A 19,571-nucleotide genomic window follows, 5' to 3' on the forward strand; every position below is an offset into this window, starting at 1 on the left:
TCCCTTTGTCAGTGTTCATCTCACCCTGTCCAACAGAATTCAGCAGAGTTTCAATAGATTCAGAAGAAGCAGCCACAATCCAAACGTTATTCTATAGGATTCTTCAGTGCTCACACCAAAGTCTATGCTTTGAGAAACTGAATTAAGCACTAGAATATTGCTATCTTCTCTTGAGTGACCTTCAATCCAGTGGTCTTCAGTTTGATTTGGGATATCAAGTAATAAACTCGTTTTGTCTAGACTATCGAACCTTAAATGGACTTGAAGGTGTTCATCAAGGTCAAACTTAGGAAATGCACAAGAACCTAAGCCTGGAGGAAAATTTGCTATCCTCTTCACCGACTAGTCAAGTCTTACGAATTCATTGTCATCACATCCTTAGATTTAGGAGGGGGGGAAGGGTATGATCTTTAGCAGATCACATGATGCTAGAGATGGTACGCATATGCTAACAAAAAAAAAATAGAGTTGCAGAAACAAAAAAACGAAATCAAGCAATATAGTGGAAACAAAATACAGATAATATATTATGGAAAACATGGATTGTAATAGGGTTGACGAATGAAACCTTTACTCGTTGGTCCTTCAGCAACTCAACGAGTGGATTTACAGACATTCAGTGATAATTCCACATACCTCATAAATCTGGATTTGACCTCTTGAAATGCCATTGCCAGCAGTGGGCTTCTTCCCAGTGCTTCTTTGCTTACCATCGTTGAATAGAGCATATCAATACTTACTCATGCGCAGAATCTGGTGTTTCATGGATTCACCGTTATGGATGCTAATGTGCAGGGATCAGACGCCATGAATGTTTAAGATGTATAAAATCACAATGTAACATGAATATAAGAGATGACATGGATGCTTATGATGGGCAAATGAAATTTACCATAAATTGCAAAAATCAAAGAAACATGAAGATAGGGGAGATGCTATCTATGATGTCTCAGAGGATGAGGTTAACCCACAAGAAGCATTATAGCGCAAACCCGACCATTCTCTGCTATGTTTTCTTATATACTTGATCTCCAAACTATTTTCAGATCTCAGGAATGCCGACAAACTTTTCTCATGGCCCTATTAACTGAGAATTCATGACCCACATCAAACAAGAACTTAATCATAGATGACCGAAGATGAACATTATACACTCCACTCCCCTTTATACAGCCTTGGGGAATTCGTGAATCGTCACATATCTTTTAACTGAACGGGCAAAACTGATATCAAATACCGCTGAAATTGGAAGGTCAAGTGTCGAATCTACAAATCAATATAGCTTTCAGAGATAAATGGAAAATCCACAGAAAAAGGGAATATGATATAAAACAAAGAGGAGACACAGAGTTAACTGATATTCAAATTACTTAAATATAAAGAAATTTTGGAAAAAAAAGAGAACGAAATATGTTGGAATCATAGATTCCGTTGATATTGCATACCCATCGACTGAATCTGTCATAGGCAAATCAGGATGATGGGGAATGCGTTAATGGGGTAAAGTGGAGAAGATCAAAAGGAAATATATGTATGAAAAGAAGAAAACAAAAAAAATGACAAAAGGAGAAAGAAAAAGAAAACCAGAAGATAGAATCTGCAAACAAAAGAAAATATAATGAAGAGGGCAGAATTCGGCAGAGAATCCCAGAAGGAAGAAGTGCTTACTTACCTGTAACTGCAGCAGAGATAGTTGACCTAAATCACGGATCGTTTGCCACATATCGACCTCCTTATTTGGCAGGGATTTTCAATAGATGAGAGCTCGACTGTGGAACTCCTTTCAGAATCGGAGTGGAGAGGAAGGCATCTGAGAAGAGAAGTGCAATGGTGGGGTGATAACGGATTCTAGGGTGAGGGTGGATCCGTGAAGGAGAAGAAGAGGTCATGCAGAGGTGAAGAGGCGATTAGAAGGTCGTGAAGAAGGGTGTGATGGTGAAGATGGATCGTCGAAGGAGAAGAAGGTGGAGGGGTAGAAGACGACCCTTGAACCCTTCCCCTTCGTGCCTCTTTTAAAGAGGAAGAAGAAGATTCAGGAGGGATTCGGTTATAGATCGACGGGAGAGGTAGGAGAAGGCGGGTGGTTCCACGATGGGTGGCTCTGCGAGGAGAAATGGAGGAATGCGATGGAGGGTTTTGGAAAAGAGAGGGTTTCGGTGGGCGATAGAGGAGAGAGAAAAAGTTTATGCGTGAAGCTTTGGTTTTATAAAAAACTTTCGATTTTCCAAAAAGAGGCTCCTTCAAAAGTTTTTCATAAAAAAGTGTTTTTAAAATGATTTTTTTTAGCAAAATTGACTTAAAAGGTTTAAACTCATTCGTTTTACTCATAATTTTCCCATTTTTTTTGGTTTTTGCATTATCTTGCATTTTTTGTATTTTTAGATAAAAAATCCTAAGATTTGTGAGAAAACAAAGATTAAAACTAATTTTTTTGTGTTTTTGCAAAAATATTTACAAAAGGGAATTTTTCTGAGAATTTAAAAGCTATTTTGAGAAAATTTCTTCAGAGATGGGTTTGGATCCGAATTTTGAGGAAATATGGATTTAAAGTACTGGATTCAGATCTTGAATTGAATTTAAATATATCAATATGGAATTTAATTCAGAAAATCTGAAGAACGATTGAAATTTAGCTTTGGTTTTCTCAGAAAGTGGAGTTAGGGGCAAAAAGGTCATTCTACAAAACCTTGAAAAATTTGGGGTGTTCACACAAGTCCAGTGGGAAATCACATGGAGTCTAAAAGTACTCACAAAAAAAAATAGTCGAAAATAAATCTCAAATAAAGTCACGAAACAACAGTATGAAACTGAAAGAATGCAGAGAGAGGGAGAGTAGCTAACGTATGCTCACTAATATTCTGTCTGGTCTGGAGAAATACTCGTGGGTGGATTTTAAAAGGACAAGGTTGATCAGGTGAAGCTGTTAACAATGTGTCCACACATAATACTTTGGGTTTTTAGTGTGCTTCATTATACAATTTGTTGCTACAACAGAAGAGTAATGCTATTTCATATTCTTAAGATGCTTTATCTATTCTACTACTGACTGAAAAATAAAGCACATTTCCTAAGAAACCTTTCCTCCTTTTGCTTACGTGGCAGAAACTGGCTTTAATATCATTCTTTTACGCATCTACTTTTTTCTCATCCTTCCCTGTTTGACTGAAGAAAATAAAAGGCTAAACTACAAGTTAGTTAGTATTTCCTCAATACCATATTTCATGACCTCCCTCAATGCGTTTGTTGATATCTTCCTTCCCAAGTGCCATTTAATTTTATGAAAATGAGAATTTATGCAGCGAGGTTTCACATCCATTCAGACATGCTCAAGGCATCTCAAATGGTTCAACTTTTTCCTTTTATTGAGGCTATCCACTCTCATAAATGCACCATATCCATGTGTCTTTTATCTTCTCATCACTTCTTGGCCATATAATAGAGCATATCTAATAGTTACATTACCATACCAAGACCTAGCCCTGTAATAAAAGAACATAAATGACGCTTCACTTAACAATCATGAGAAATGATAGGAGGGCGTCCCGTCATCTCCATACTGGAAGATCGCAACTTAAAAACCCTAGGAGAAATATATTGGCAGCAATTTATTGATATCATCCTCACCTCTGTTTTTATCTCTCTAATAATATTTATTTTGAGAAAAGAGGTAAAAAAACAAGAGGGAAAAAAATTAAAGCACTGAATATATCAGTAGACCTCTAATGACCACTTGAACTGGTTGTCAGGACCTCCCATGTAACTCTAATGCTTCTTTTTGGAAATAAGGTTCACAAGACACTGTATTTGTTACTTGAAGCTAAACCCACAGTTTTCTAATATTCCATGAGGAAGAGTTATTTACCGAGGTCGCTAAATCAATTGATAATATCTAGTACAAATGAGAACAACTTCCCAGGCATTAATGGACTACATCCACCATTTTACAATTAAATTTTCTAACTAGAAATTCTTAATTACCACTTTTCAAATAGGAAGGCCTTTTCTCTCTCTACTATTGGTGCAAAAAGCAAAGAACAATAAAAAATGTCTTAGGATTTGACAATGACTCAATTTCACTAAATATCTTATTAATCTGTAACACTGCTCTTTAAATCCTCCTTGGGGATTTCTGCATCTCCTAGATCTAATCACAGGAATATTCTTTAGCCCATCAAGGCACACACTTATGGTTTGTTGACAAATACAAAACTAGGTAACAACATAAGCTGGAAGGTTGTGTTGTACTCTATAACATGATAATCCAAATATCTCCAATTAACCAATATTAAGTAGGTCCTTACAAAATGCATTCAGATACCTTCAGCTCTTCACAACGTCCTTCAAAATTTAATGGTGCATAATGAAAAATTAGTCACCTGACTAGACCCGAAGGTGATGAAAAATTGTGTTATAAGAGTGGGCGTGAGACCCTTATCATATCATGTCATTGTGGAAGATTGTTTTGCAAAGAGAAGGTGAAAACATTAAGACAACTTCCCCCTTCCTATCAAATACATGCTCCAAAATATTGAGTATCATATTCAATACCAGAAACTCAATTATACCCAAATTAAGTCACTGAAATGGAAGCAAGGACAGAATTTTAACACCCATTAATAAAAGAATGAATGCCATCAAAAGATAAACTGTGGAACCCCATCATACTCATCAAGAAACTAACAAATGCATTCAAGGATGAATGAGCATTAACTCGAAACAAAATCAAACATAAAAGCAATCCTACATTTTAAGCCTGTTTATTCTGCAGTAAAGCACAACCCCCTGAAAAATGGCTTCAAGCCAAAGTGCCAGTTAATATTAGTATTTTTATGCCACAAATTGATGGATCCAACCATATTCCTCCACTTTTATATTTTATGTCTTATGACACTTATAACACATAACACTAAGATATGATTGCATTTGCATCTATTGAAAATGAAGAGCATTTGTCACAGTACATCATACTGAAACATGATCATATTTGTTAAAAAAGAAGGCTGCTTCAAGATATTTGAAGGATAATGTGCAACATTGCTTGAGTTATTAATGTTCTGTTAGTCTTGATATTTTAGACAAATGATTTCTTCCTATGTTCAAATAGTACCAATAAAACAACCAACAATGTATAAAACCACAACAATAAACGAGTCAAGGGTAAAAATAGGTCATGATATTCAAAATATATATAGAATACTTAATATTAGTTTGACATTTCAGCATCTTACAACTTTTCAATTGAAAAACAATATCTTATCTAGCAAAAACATCCAATAAATAAAACATATTATAGCTATACAAGATTTAGAACTTACTTAACACAATCTTGGAACAAGAAAATTACCTTTGTAACATGTTCCAAAGTGACCGCTTCTGGTATTATAGGGGTCCTCAACTTGATCTCAACAAATCCACTACTCCCTTTCAATGGAAAACACTGACCAGGCTCTCCAAAACTAGGTTCAAGCATCTTTTGTACGCTTGGACTAACTCCATTGCTACTTTTAGATGGAAACCAATTGCTGACCTTGGCTGCATAATATGGCTCGGAGTGCCTGATCACCCTTCCACCTCCAGAAGCCAATGCATAATCTACTTTTCCAAGCCCATCAGCTGAATGTTTTTCAATTTCTCTCATCATGATGTCCTTAACAATAGTCCTTATCTTGTCCCAGTTCAATTCTTGGTCACCAGTTTCAAAATTTTTGTTGTTAATCAATTCATTCAGAAACCGTGAAACATCTTCCCTTGACAAAAATTCCAGCTCCTTTAGTTTCCCTTCAAGAAATTATCCTTTATCCTCCAATTTTCTGATTTTGTGCCCAAGCAACACACTCTGCTCTTCTACTTTTTCAATGAGTTCCTTCTTAAATCTCCCAATCTGGCCCTCGATCTTGTGGTCAATGGCCTCAACCTGAACCTGCATCATTTTCACAGCAGCCTTCATTGAACCCTCAATTTCTGCAAGCTTATGCTCATAATCCAGTGACCCAAAGGGAGCAACATAGGCAGCGGAGTTGCCATGCCACCATATCAATCTCACAAAACCAACAATCCCAAGAATGAGAATAATAAACTTCACAGTGACACTAATGCACCTCTTCCATATGGGTTTCTCAGGCTTCATGGCAACTTTCCTACGCCTGGGTGTAATGGCTGAATTTGGCACACCTTTCCTCAATGGTGTATCTTTATATTTATCAACAACCGAATCTCCTCTTACCACATGGTTTAAATCCTTTCCGTCCATGACTTTCACCGCATTGGAGCCATGGATCCCTTTATCCGTCAAGATTTCAATATGGGAACTCTTTTCTGTCTGAACCACTGTCCTCCTTCTTGGTGTTGGTATTGAGTTAGAAGTATGGCCTGCTGAAGGGTCACCAGCAACTGCGGGAGTTGCAGTAACTTCAGCTATTGATGCAGACATGAATTCCCCCAAAATTCCTTTATTTTCAGATCCCAAGAAATGTCAGAAGAGTACTTCTAAATATGACAGAAATTTTTCTACTAAAACAAAATGAATCTCTAAGAAGGAAGAGTACACCAACACAAGAACAGAAGATATCAACTTCAAATGAAAAAAAAATGTTCATATTTGAAGAACTGCAAAATATCCAAAATGATGCCCTAAAAACAATAAGAGGAAAAAAGCTAGAAGAAACAACAAAATCATGAACAACTTCAAGCAAACATCTTATAGACAACAAAGACAAAACCAAACTATAAAACAAGTTAAAACAACACAAAGTTTGAGGAGCTACAAAATAACAATATCACGAAAAATCGGATATAGAGAACCAATCAAGAAGGTATAAGAAAATACAAATCACGCAAAATGACTACCTGAGAACGCAATAAAAAACCTACAAGAAACATAGGAACCACCTACCCCACATGGTGAACAAATCACAACTCATAATTGAATTGAAAAAGAGTAAAGCATTATTGACTTCAAGAGAGTTTAATCTTTGAGAATTTCAAAAACACCCAAAAGAGAGGGTACCCTAATAACCAAAAGAAGATTATCATGAGAACAATAAATATCAAACAAAAAAGTTAACTTGAAGACCACCACCACACACACACACACCCAAAAAAAAAACCTGAAAACCCAACAAGAGGAAAAAAGCTAAAAACTCTTATTTTGGGAATACATCACCCGAATGTGAAGCCACCATCAAAATTAAACAGAAGATGCAAACTTCAATAATGAAGAATCAACTTGCAGAAGAGAAAACAATGATGCCCAAAAAAAGCACAAGAAAGATTTGATATTCAAAAGCCATACAGCACTCGGAAACGATGACCTAAAGTTGGGGGTTGGGAGAGAAAGGAAAGCGGGAAAGAAGAATCTTGACAAAACAAGAATAACCAAAAGTAAATCCCCACCGAAATACGCACAACAGCGTGCACCAAAAAACTAAACCCATCATGAAACAACCATCGATCTCAAACACCAATCTCTTCAGAAATGGAAACAACCTTATATCATTTCAAAATTCAACATAACGATGACGAGAGAGAGAGAGTACCCGACACTGCAAAGATTGTGCAAAGATTTGATATTTATCTTATAAAGAACAAATGTATAAGAGGTACGATCGATAGATGAGATGCTCAAGCAATGGAGAAAGAGAGTCGTCCGATTCTTCCTTTGGTTGGACAGTCCTCTGTCATATATATATATATATATATATATATATATATATATATATATATATATATATATATATATTTGGGTTTTCTTTTAGGATTTGCTGATGTGGGTTGTTCACTTTTTCTTTATGAATGTTTTCTTTGATACTTCTTTGTTTGGTTTGTTTATTTTTTTCATCTTTTTCTAAGATTTTTATGATGTTCTTTTACTGTTTGATTAGTGAGGTCATTGATTCTTACGCTGTCATATACATTCTCTCAAATGGGTTATGCTTTTGGAGTAACTTTTCAGTTTCATTATTGATATTTTGGTTGTGGGGCATACAGCTTACCTTGTTGGTCTCTTTCATGAGGAGGCTTTCAAAAAGACTAGGGACACCAGGATCATTTCTAAAAGACACACTCTACAAGTGATCAGAATGTTTTCTTTTTTTAATTTTTCTTCATTCGTTGGTTTCTTGTTCTTTAGAGTTTAGACGGTTTCGCATGTAATCCTTCTTTCATTTTCTTCAACTGTTTTCTCCTATCTTTTTGATGGACGTGTAGTCTTCAACTGTTTTATCCAATCTCCTTTTAACTGTTTTTTCTTCTTCAAATTAACATTGCAAATGCATGTCTTGGTCAGATTTACGTGGTCAGGCCTTCCTTCTATGTATATAAGTTTTTTTGCAGGCATTGCAATGTAAAGCCATTCAAATTCGGTGCATGCATCGAATTTGTTTGATGAAACTGAATCATGGACTAAATAATGAATTGAACGATTTTATCTTAAAAAGTATAATGTCTTCCAATGTTAGGCAGTGGAATTCGCCTTTGCACTCAAAGAAACTTTTTTTGATATTTACATGGAGAAAACCGTCCCGACGTCAATCAGAAACTTAGCCACGCTAGCTCTGCCTGAAGTACTTACGATCACCGTCCTGACAGCGTAAAACTCAGTGAGCTTAACTCTACTCAAAGGGACTTAACCCTGGTATTTTCTTGAATATCATTACAGGCCCATGTCTTGGGCAGATTTGTGTGGTCAGGCATTAGTTCTATCCATATTAGATGCTGATTTTTCAGGTCTTGCAATGTAAAGCTATTCAAATCTGGTGTGGGCACAAGTTCCTAAACAATTTTAGTACCTTCATCTGACCAAGTGCACTAATATGATCTGATACATTACATGGAAAGTATGATATTCCAGGTCAAATTTTCGCTTATACCTAATTCAGTGCCCACCTATGACTGTGATATTAATCTGATTTACCCTCTTAATTATAAGCTCTTAATCGGATTTTGACTCTAAGTTGGTCTTGGTTTATAAACACCCACACCAGGTTTCAATCGTTTACATGGACCCACTTCTCATTTAAACATTATGTTGGGTTACACTTTTCAATATTTTCCAAGTAAAAATAATAAATTGTATTTATTTTCAGCTTTTCCATCCAAGAGAAACATGATCCAGGCCTACTTGAAAAACCCAAAGGCCTAATTGACCCAATTAAGAAATAGAACGAGTAGGGGTAGGGGTCTGGTCTATTTAAAATCCATGTTGCAAATATGATCATTATTGGGTCAAATCCAATTACCTTTTTTAAAATTGAAAACAACTCGATATTATCCATTTTCAGTGGATTGAATAATATTGTAGAGCTTCTAGTCACAACAGACATAGGATTTAGACCCCAATCCAAACCCATTTTTCAAATATTATATCCAATATCGAGTCGAGCCCGGTTCGGCGACTTCCACTAACTTCTGACCTTGGTTCCACAAATGCATGTGTGCCAGAATTGTGGGAAATAAGCCAAAGATGCCATATATGATTTAAATTATAATGTTTTAAATTTATCGATATGTTAATGATCCCTATTATTTTTTCTTTCAATCTTGATAAATGTATATGTAACGCCCTGATCTGGGACCTCAGGAGTCCGAGTTTGGTTGGTATTACTTTCCAGAGGGAAAGAATACAAAGTTTACACAGAGAAAACATAGCATTTTTTTTTTCATTTTATTTCCATAAGTCAACTCTTTATTACAATTGTTCATCATTCATAACAAAAAAAAAACAAATACATCTTATTCAATAATAAAAAAAGTAAAATATACCAAATGATCTGCTGAAAAAGAAAAAGTTGCTTACAAGCTGAGTGTTCTAATGCCTGGAACCAACAGTTGTAATTAACAAAAATGAAAGTGAGTCTACTAATTAGAGTACAATAAGCTTCAACCCCGATGCATATTAGAGTAATTTTATGAGATAGACCCACCTTTTCTTTAAAATTAGATGTCAGCTACCCCTTTTTCTGAAATTTCTGATAAGTTTTAGGCTTTTCTAATAATTGTGATCAACTAAGAACCTTGTGTTAACCCCAAAGGGGGTTTGCGTAGTGGGGTGGAGCCTTGGCCGCTAGATGGGTGGTCTCAAGGTTCAATTTACATGGGCGTCGTCCCTTTGAGCAAGCTAACATCGAAGTTTTATGCTGTCAGCAAAATGACCATAGGTATGGTAGGCTGAGAGACCAAGTCATCATGTCTGGTACTGTGTGATTTCTTTGGGTTGTGAGTAGAAAAAAAAGTACGAACATGGGTTAACCTAGTTACACAACTGCAAAAAAAAGTTTTAAAATATTCTGAAGTTCTTACTTTACACTTGTTGAGGGGAGACCAAATGAGCCTGAAAGGAGAAATAGAGATGGAAACAAAAAGGGAAAATGTATTTTTTGATATTTTTAAAATATTCAACTTATATAGGTTGATTGAACGAGGGTAAAGATAGACTACAACAGTTCCTTATATAATCCTTTCACTGCCTCATCAATTTTATAAAAGGTGGCAGTGGCACCCAAATGGAATTTGAGATACAAGGTGGTGGGTCTGTATAAAAAATTATCCCACACGTCGTTACATAGGTTGCCAGCCTACGAACGAATGAGGAATCTACATGGCACACCTTTTCAGGGCAGGTTTTTGTTGTTGACCAAGATGTCGGTGAGATTCAAATTTTTTTTTTATGACCAGGGAAAACCTTCACGTCACTTAATGGGGCTCTCCTGCTTGATACCTAAAACTCTACTCTAGGTTGAGGACACGATCACCCAACTTACTTGGATTCGATCCAGGGCCTTCAGCTTGACACAGGACCCCTCAAATGACATGGGTAACCACGGTTATGATAGAGATTCAAATTCCTTGATTAAGTGTGAAAATCTATTTACACTCCTACGGGTGCATTCTTCTATGACTATTAACTAAGAAAAACTAGCTTCTTAGTTTTTTCCGAAAAGGCAAGCTTGGGTTAGGCAGACCTAACAGTTATACAATGATACAATTGAGATCTGAACGTGACATGCACTAGCTGCTCCTAATAGACAAGCGGAGCCCCCCATTAAAAAAAAATAGCTTGTTAGTGGAAACCACTAAATTCCTTACTTTCTCACCAACCTCAAAGTAGAAATCATTATAATAAGAACAAGCTTTTCTTTTCATATGTTTTATTGGTAATAAGAAGGAACAGGGGAAGGCATGAAAAAACGGAGTTGAAGGCAGGCAAAGATTCGGAGTTGAAAGCAGGCAAAGATCAGACTGTAATACTGTCAACGAGCAACGTTTTGATGTGGCCTTCCAAGGCCAAGAGACGCTCATCCTTTTCGCATTTGTACATCACTTGACACATCCGGGCAGCGTTGAGGGCAACCCTTGCAAAGCACGGAGGGAAAGTGTTGTTGGAGAGAAGGCACTCTCTGTTGAGCTTCTTCCATGCATAGCTGATCAGCTTCTTAACCTCCTCTCGCGCATCTTCTTCGGACACGCCATGTTCCTTCATGTGGCAGTCTATGTAAGATGCATCATATCCCCTTTCCTTCTCCTCCTGCCCAACATTAATTGCAAGTCTCTCATTTACAATATTTGAAAATGATGAGCCAAAGCGTTCCTACAAACTTCTCCCAAGTGAGACCTCAAGTCAACATCTATCATCTTGAAAAACATCGTTCTTCTTTCTTCTTTGGTTTCTGTATTGTCTTTGGAAATTGAAATTGAAAAATATTCATTCATCTTCAATAAGAAAGAAAAATATTATAGACTGGCAGTTTTCTGGAAAATATATAGAGGCCCATATCTTAAATGGACTTTTTCCAAAAAAAAAAATTATTGTCTTTTCCAAAATGTAAGTAACAAACTCATTCTTTTGAGGAGAATCTATGGAAGACAACAAAAATTATATTTAAAAAGCACTTTTTAGAAAACTCAAGTATGAATCAGGTTTTATTGGATCTCAGATTCGGATGAGAAGCAATCTTAATTTGAACCTCGACTTTCCTATACCTTAAGTTGATTTTTGCAGAAAATCTCGCGCGTGAGTGTCTGTTTTAATTCTGCCCTCATGTTATAAAATTAAAATTTAATTTAATTAACCTGTATATATAATTTGCCGGTTAACCTTGTAACTCATTCTTTTATGCCTTTTTTAAATACAAAACTTTTTTAATCATGTATTGATCATTTAACATTTTTTTGCATATTGCAAACAATGAGCCTCCCTAATAGCTATTATTATTGTTATTATTATTGGATGATGAAGAACCTTGCTGATGTGAGGAAAACCTCAAGTCGGGATCCACGACCACCCTGCTTTGCATCACCAACCTCTGAAAGCTAAGGACACACACATGTGCCACTGGAGTTTGATCGGGCAAATCAGCACCCTCACAACTACCCTGCTGGCCACACCGGCGACCAATTGGGGTGGTGCATGCCTAATAGTGATGATTAAAATGCTTTTCATATGAGACACGTTCAAAGATGTTAATCTACAAGCGGCAAAAGGAGCATGTCTTAAGTAAAAAAAAAAAGGGACCAAACGCAGAATGGTTTATACGAGTTGTCAGTGCAAGTCTCCGTATATGGTGGGACGTTTACACTTGAATAATAACTGGTGGGGTCTGCCTAACCTCAGCTTGCCTTTCAAAAAAAAAAGAAAAGAAAATGAATACTATTATTATAATACCGTGGTTACCCATGTGGTAATCGGGGTTTGCCTGTAAAAAAAAAAAAAAAAGAAGACTTACTGTGGTGCTTCCAAAGTCATCCCACATTCTAAGAATCATTGCAGAATACCAGATGAGCCCTTGACTCTCATCCAATACATCTACTGTCCCAGCTTTTGGCTCATGGCCCATGAGAAAATAGATGTGCACTAGAACAACATGCAGGCCGGTGCTCACAACTCTGTTCCTAAGGTATTCATTTGTCTTTGGCACATATCTTGTATTACGCCACCTTGCTTCTTCTAAGTATGCTTGACACAAAGTCATCCACTATATCACAAAAAAAAATAATGTCATTTTTTATATCAAGAAGACTTCTCTTTTTTTAAGCAAAAAACAAGTAAAATCCTAGTAAAAGTAAAAATCCTAAAAAAATAAAATAGGAGAATATTAATAAATCAATGCGGTAACAATTAAGGGCAAGGTCTGCATGTCCATGTACCACTTTTTTCAACTTGTCAAGGGCATTCCATCCATGTTTTTTGTGGACATGGTGTCCTATCTCTTCGGTGACATCATGTAAGGCCGTGAAACATGTCTTCATGTAGCTAGGAAGTTGATTTACAAAACTTAGGTCCCACCTGAGAATCAATGAGGTAGCAATTAGTGAACACACTATAATTGATTAATTGATATTTTTCTTTTGGGTCAAAATCCTAATGTTGGTACTCAGGCTCAGCCAAGCCTTGCTTGATGAACACAAAATTAATGTGGACCAAGCCAATGCTGACTCAACATATACAGACTGCTTTTTGGTTCGCATTCCAAGGAAACATTGTTCTCAAAGCAAGTGATGTCTCACCTATTAATTACTTCAGTGAAAAGAATTAGATCATCCATTGAGCCATAAACATCATAGATATCATCAATTGTATAGATTAAAGCAACCACTTTTGTGACTTCAATCCTACAATTTGAGTATTGCGACTCTGGGAGCATTGCTAGAGGCCACATTGCCCATACTAAAACTTGGTCCCTTGCAAACTCTAACTCTTCAGCTAATCCCAAGTTTCTCCACCACCTAGCAAGATGGATCCAATTAAAACCTGCAAAATTCCAACAACACAGTAAAATCATAAGATTTGACCCGTCTGCTTACTTTGAGATCTCCTCTAGCTCTTTTTGGTACAAGGATTGTGTGTAATCAAAATCCAACTTTGCTAGCTCTATCAAAATATCATGCTTCCCATTCTTTTCTTGGCATTCTTCAATGTAACGTCTGGCCTCAGATCCAGGCAAGCTGGTATGCAAGGGTTGTTCCAAGGCTCGGGCTATTTTTTTGGCTTGGTAAGGTTGTAAGTGTGGAACCAAAGCTTTCAGATGTGTGGTAGTGAAGAATTTGGCCTCATCTAGTGTGACTTCCCCATCAATGCTAAGATGAGAAGCTTCATATAAGCTCAACATCCCCCTTACATCTTGTGTCAATTCTTTCTTGAATCTTCCTTCTCCATCTTTAAAATTGTCAAGCACTCCTAATAAGCATATGAAACAAAAAAATCAGTTCCAAGCACATAATGGGAAATTAATACTGGAATGCTCTCGATATTATTATTATTACTGAACCATTCCATACAATATATAAAATAAAAATGAAAGGTAACCGTGACAAAAAAAATTGCTGCCTCTGTTCTTTTTCTAGATGTTAAAATTATTCAAAGGATATTAAAGGAATTCTAAATTGTTGTTTTTGTTAAGGAAACAGGTAAATCACAAGATTTACCACAGAAACATATAAGAAAGGTGAACAGTTTGGACTCCATCATATGCGATAATGATGAAGGATATATCATGAAGGCCCAACGATACTGATAAGCGCATACAAGGCAGGTCCAACAGATTCTCATACGATAAAGGTAAGAGTCCAACAGAAAAAGCAAGTGATAGTTCAGCAGAAAAGAAAGTCGGCTGATCTCTTATCTTCACAAAATGTAAATCTTGTAACAGTTTGTAAATCAATAGCTGTATCGATATCTTAAATTGGTTGTATTCAAAGGGTAAGTGTACTCCTTTTGTTATAAAAAAAGTTAATATAAGTGCCTCACCCTCACGGTGGACAAGTGATGAAATTTGTGAAAATTGTGAGGTTTTCCAACGTATCTTCATTCTTTTTCAGTTTTGGCTTTACTATTACAGTAAAAAGCTTGTTACTATAGCATCCCTTCCCAAAGGTTGTCCAAAAATCAAAATTTTAAATTGACTAAATTATTGTGATCGGTATTTTAAAAGACACATGCCCCCTCTTTAACTTTTCTCAATTGTCAACCATCACTTTTTTTTTTTCTTTTTTTCAAGAATTACTTAGCCGCATGGTAAAATGTGCATGACCCTATCAAACGGCATGTTCTCTCTCTTATATGTTTGTCAAAACTTGTTCAACTTTCTTTCTAAATGATAGGCTTCATTTTTTTCGCAACCTTTAACATGGTAAATTAGCTCTCCTTTTTTCTTTTCGTCTTTTTCTCACTAGATATATTGGTATACAAGATACGACAATCAATTCTACGGTTTTCTTCTTCAATCAAAAGCCGTATACAAGGTAATTTCTTATATGTTTTAAATGAAAATTATAGTGTAGTTTAAATATATACATATTTCTATGCCGTTATTCATCTTATTTACCTAAAAATATTTTTAGTGCAAACCTCATTTATCTAGAGCCTCGCCATATGAAGGGACGGCTAAACTATGCAAGTATTAAAAGAAAAAAAAAGATCAAAAAGGAAAAAAGCATTCCTTACCAGGGGACACATTCCAACCATGTTGCCTCAGCAATCTGAATATAAGCGACACAACATGTAAATCATGATCATTACCCTCACCAATATCCTCACCACAGCTATCTTGATCACCACTAATATTATCATAGACAGATCTCAAGATGGATCCGATGTCCTCCTCAAAATGATCAGCGATTCCCAGACGTTGGAGGGCATCCACTAAATCCAAACATTCTGAGGTATTTGAAGTAGATTTGAGCACTTGCCTCACTTTCTTCTTCAACTCCTCCATCCTTTGCATGGATACATACTGTTTCAATATTGACCAATTTCAAAATTCTGAGTCCATAATGCTAGCTTAATTGGTAAATGAAATGAATGATACACTCCTAACATGTGCTTACCTTGTGCTCTCTAGCTAGTGAGGCGACCAAGTTATCCTCCAAGGTGCTGCTACGATAGTTGGAAGTCAAGCAAGGGATGATGGTATCTTGGTTTTGGTAGCAAGATACAGTACCGATAGTTCTGCGCATCACCCTTTGCTGAACCATCCTCCATGAGATTTTTGACAGTCCTTGGGCAAACTTTGGTTGGCAAAGTCTAGAGGGTAAAAGGGTGCAGCAACAAGGTGACATGGCGTCCATTAAAGGGAAGTTTCCTTTTGCTGAGTGAAAAGGATTTGACTTTCAAGGATTCTTATGCTTGAACAAGTGGATCGATGGTTCTCATATTTATACATGAGTTGGATTGCGTTGAGCAAGAGATTTTCGTTTCCTTTCATTATTGAGGCACGTGGGCTGTCCATTAAAAACATGAGGTCGGCTTGGGCATTCGGGAGACAGGAAGATGAAATAAAACACTACTAATCAAATGTCTATCCCAACCTGAGGGTGATCAAGCAAAAAATATGGCCTCCATGACTGGCAATGGAATTGGAGTGGAGGCGTGAAATAGAGTGGTGGGTGAAGCTTATCCCCATCCTTGTCGATGCAATCTAAGTATCAATTGGTGATATGGTACCAAAACTAGATTTTTGATAGATGCTTGGCACCAAGATGGAAAAGTAGTTTTTTTTAGCAAGCTTGAAATCATGTAGAAAAGGTGGTGCAAAATGAAAGATCCGTACAATTATTTGACCCTTAGAAGCAAGAGAGACATTTTAGTTCAGAGACTTTTTCCAAAAAGTGTACTTTTTTATAAGAAACTTTCCTCCATGAAAGGTTGTGGAAAAATGTTTTCTACGAATTGCAGCCTCATAGGAAAGAGAAACCGTGGAAGCTAAGGGCATTTTGAACGAAAGCAAAATCACTTTGAAATGATATCAACGATGTGGCCTTCCACCTTCCAAGGCCAAGAGGCGGTCGTCCTTTTCACATTGGTACATTAGTTGAGACATCTGTGCAATGTTGAGGGCAACCCTTGTAAAAGGCGGAGAGAAAGGGTTGTTGAATTTGCATTAGGAATTTCATTATATTTTGTTAGTTCTGGTCTTGTAAAGTTGGCTAGGCTCTGTAACTGTGTATATTCAACAGTCTTAAGTATCGTGAGTTGGCCAAAGTGTAAATGGATTTGTCTTTTGAGCCTTTTTGTGAGTTGTGATGAGTTGCATGCAACTCAATTGAGTCTTGCAGTATTTGTACTAGTGCCTTAGGGCCTGTTTGGAATCTCTGCACTGGGATGGGCGTTTATGCATTTGGTGTTCCTGAGGCAAAATCTTGATTAAACACTCATGGTGGTCCTGTTTGGAATCTCGATGCTAGGATGCGCGGGCAGGTTATATGTTTTCCCCAGGAACATGCACTGTAGCTACAGTGCGTGTTCCTGGGTCCCCATTGAGCGCCCAGTGGCGCTCAGTGGGGTGCACGGGGGAGCCATACATCATGCAGGCTGATGTACGGTGGTGTACGTCTCCCCGTACACCTCACTGAGCGCCACACAGTGCTCAGTGGGTACAATGCGTGTTCTTGGGGTGCACACACCACTCTCTCATAGGATGCGCATTTATGCAATTGGAATAAAAGTGAGGCCCTTTCTTCTTTGTATTTACATTAAAGAATGGACAGCCGAGGTGGTATCCCATGTGATAAGCGGGGTCCTGTGCCAAGTTGAAGGCCCATATTCGAATCCCTCTGCCACATGGGGCTTAACAGATATTTGGTAGGGGTCTGCCTAACCCCAGCTTGCCTCTCTCTCTCTCTCTCTCTCAAAAAAAAAAAAAAAGGAGTCGGCATTAGCTGGAAAACAGTTGCCACTTCCTTTAATTCATAACTCTATAAACGCCCATCCCAGTTACCTATCTCAAACAAGGCCTTGGAAGTTCATTCGCTCAATTTGAAAAACTCTAAAAGGCCAACCTTCAAAGAGGAATCGAGTTAGGAGCTATGGCTTAGATGCTATTTGGACTCAAACCAGCTTTTGCAAGAACTTGAGTGTTAATTGACTAATATTGTGGACGATCCTATTGTACCCACCAAAAAAAGAATCTGACGCATCGAAGACTTTCCTCTCAGTTTCTTGTGAGATAATTTGGATAAAGCAAACCAAGGTCTATCGATTGATCTGTACGGATTGCAGTTGGTCATGCATCACATGTTTAAATAGATAACACAAGATACACAAGACGTCGTGGATCTGCGATCTTGAAATTACACAAAACAGGCAAGAGAATATATAGACCGGACCTTCGTATTTCTGAAAAGCAGTATCACAAACAAACAAACAAAAAATGAAAGGAAAAATAATTTAGGTTATGTGACTCACATAATAGGAAGCCAGGACCCCACATAATTAAGGAGCATGTGAATATGGTGGAATTAGCAAGCAGGGTCCCAGAGGTTCTAGTGAAGATGAAACGAAGAGGACACACAGGAGGCAGTAACGTGATTCATCAGGTCTCAAAGAGAAGACCAAATTTTCAAATATGAAAAATAAGCAAACATACCATTATTAAAAGAGATCCTCCAAGAAAAACGTGTACAAAAAGGAAATATATATATATATATATAGTCTTAATGAGAGCTTTTGCGAGGGCCCGGTTCCGTGGACGTAAGTCATGATAATTGACCCAACCAATTAGATTTTGTCTTGTGTGAGTGTGTTTTCACAAAGTTTACCATAGAGCCTGTCGATTAACTCCACATAATGTTTGCAACAAGTGCCATCGTCCTTTTTTGGTTTCACTCCACCACCGGGCACTTGTTTGACGTGCCTTACAATCTTGGTTGGGGTATTCTGTTTGTTAAACAAAAGTAAATGAGCATCGGAAGCGTAAAATGCAAATTTTTTTTTTTTGCTTTTTGTGTAATATGATTGCACACGAAGCCAAGAATGTTAATTGTCCTCATTTTCTTTTCTTGAAAAGAATTCCGCGATACATTGACAGATTATTTCTCTCGAAAAAGAAATCTAAGCTAAGGTGGCATTAATATGGTGATAGAATAGTGTGAGGTTCTAAATATTAGCGACGTACTTTAAAAATATCATTTTTTTTACTTGCCAATATACTTTCCGATTTTTCTCCCTCACAAACAAAAATCATAGGTTTTGGTGTTTCTTCGATTCATAAAAAGTACAACAACATCGTGACGTTTTGCATAAAAAAGTGAAGATCTCATATCCAAGGTAGCCTCAGATTTGAGGTAATATCTAGCCCAAGATTTTACTGCCACATCAGCATGTTCGTGCTACATCAGATCCTAATCCTATCGAGACATTCAAACACACCCTAAATGGAACAATAGATCAAATATGTAAAGGGTAAGAAGGTCCTAATGATGTTAGATATTTGTGATTTTGAACATAATATACAAAATTATAGGATTTTTTAGAGAATCGGGTCAAATTAGCAATACAATAAGATTATTTTCTGCTTTTTAAATCTTTTGAATTTCTTCTCCATGAGCACTATATGACTAAACTTTTTTTTTTTAAATAAGTTTTTTCCTTCAGAAATCATTTTGCAAAAACTTAAGGGAAAAAAAGCGATCATTGTGCCAAAATTCTATGGTTCCAAAATACATAACTTTGAGTCAAGTCACAACAATCCTCCACATGTTAAAATTATTTAAAAGAAAATTTTGAACTTACTCCTAAAAGTCATGTATAAATAAAGGCACTTTTTGGATTGGAACTTTCACTCAGTGTTTGATATTGTCTT

At 36.8% G+C, this 19,571-nt stretch overlaps 1 protein-coding gene across 1 annotated transcript; it reads right to left on the bottom strand.

The window, feature by feature from the left end:
* Positions 1–11,142: 11,142 nt before the first annotated feature.
* LOC149814089 ((3S,6E)-nerolidol synthase 1-like) lies at positions 11,143–15,987 on the bottom strand. The gene is made up of 7 exons (XM_089989533.1): positions 15,820–15,987; positions 15,437–15,725; positions 13,798–14,170; positions 13,501–13,719; positions 13,141–13,279; positions 12,720–12,968; positions 11,143–11,521 (listed from the first exon to the last, which is right to left on the bottom strand). The coding sequence occupies exons 1-7, from the start codon at positions 15,964–15,966 to the stop codon at positions 11,231–11,233; spliced, it is 1,707 nt and encodes a 568-aa protein (XP_089845659.1). The 5' UTR covers positions 15,967–15,987; the 3' UTR covers positions 11,143–11,230.
* Between the last annotated feature and the right edge of the window lie 3,584 nt (positions 15,988–19,571).

The sequence above is a fragment of the Nuphar pumila genome, chromosome 15, assembly GCF_984573655.1.
Source record: "Nuphar pumila chromosome 15, dmNupPumi1.hap1.1, whole genome shotgun sequence".
Taxonomy (NCBI): domain Eukaryota; kingdom Viridiplantae; phylum Streptophyta; class Magnoliopsida; order Nymphaeales; family Nymphaeaceae; genus Nuphar; species Nuphar pumila.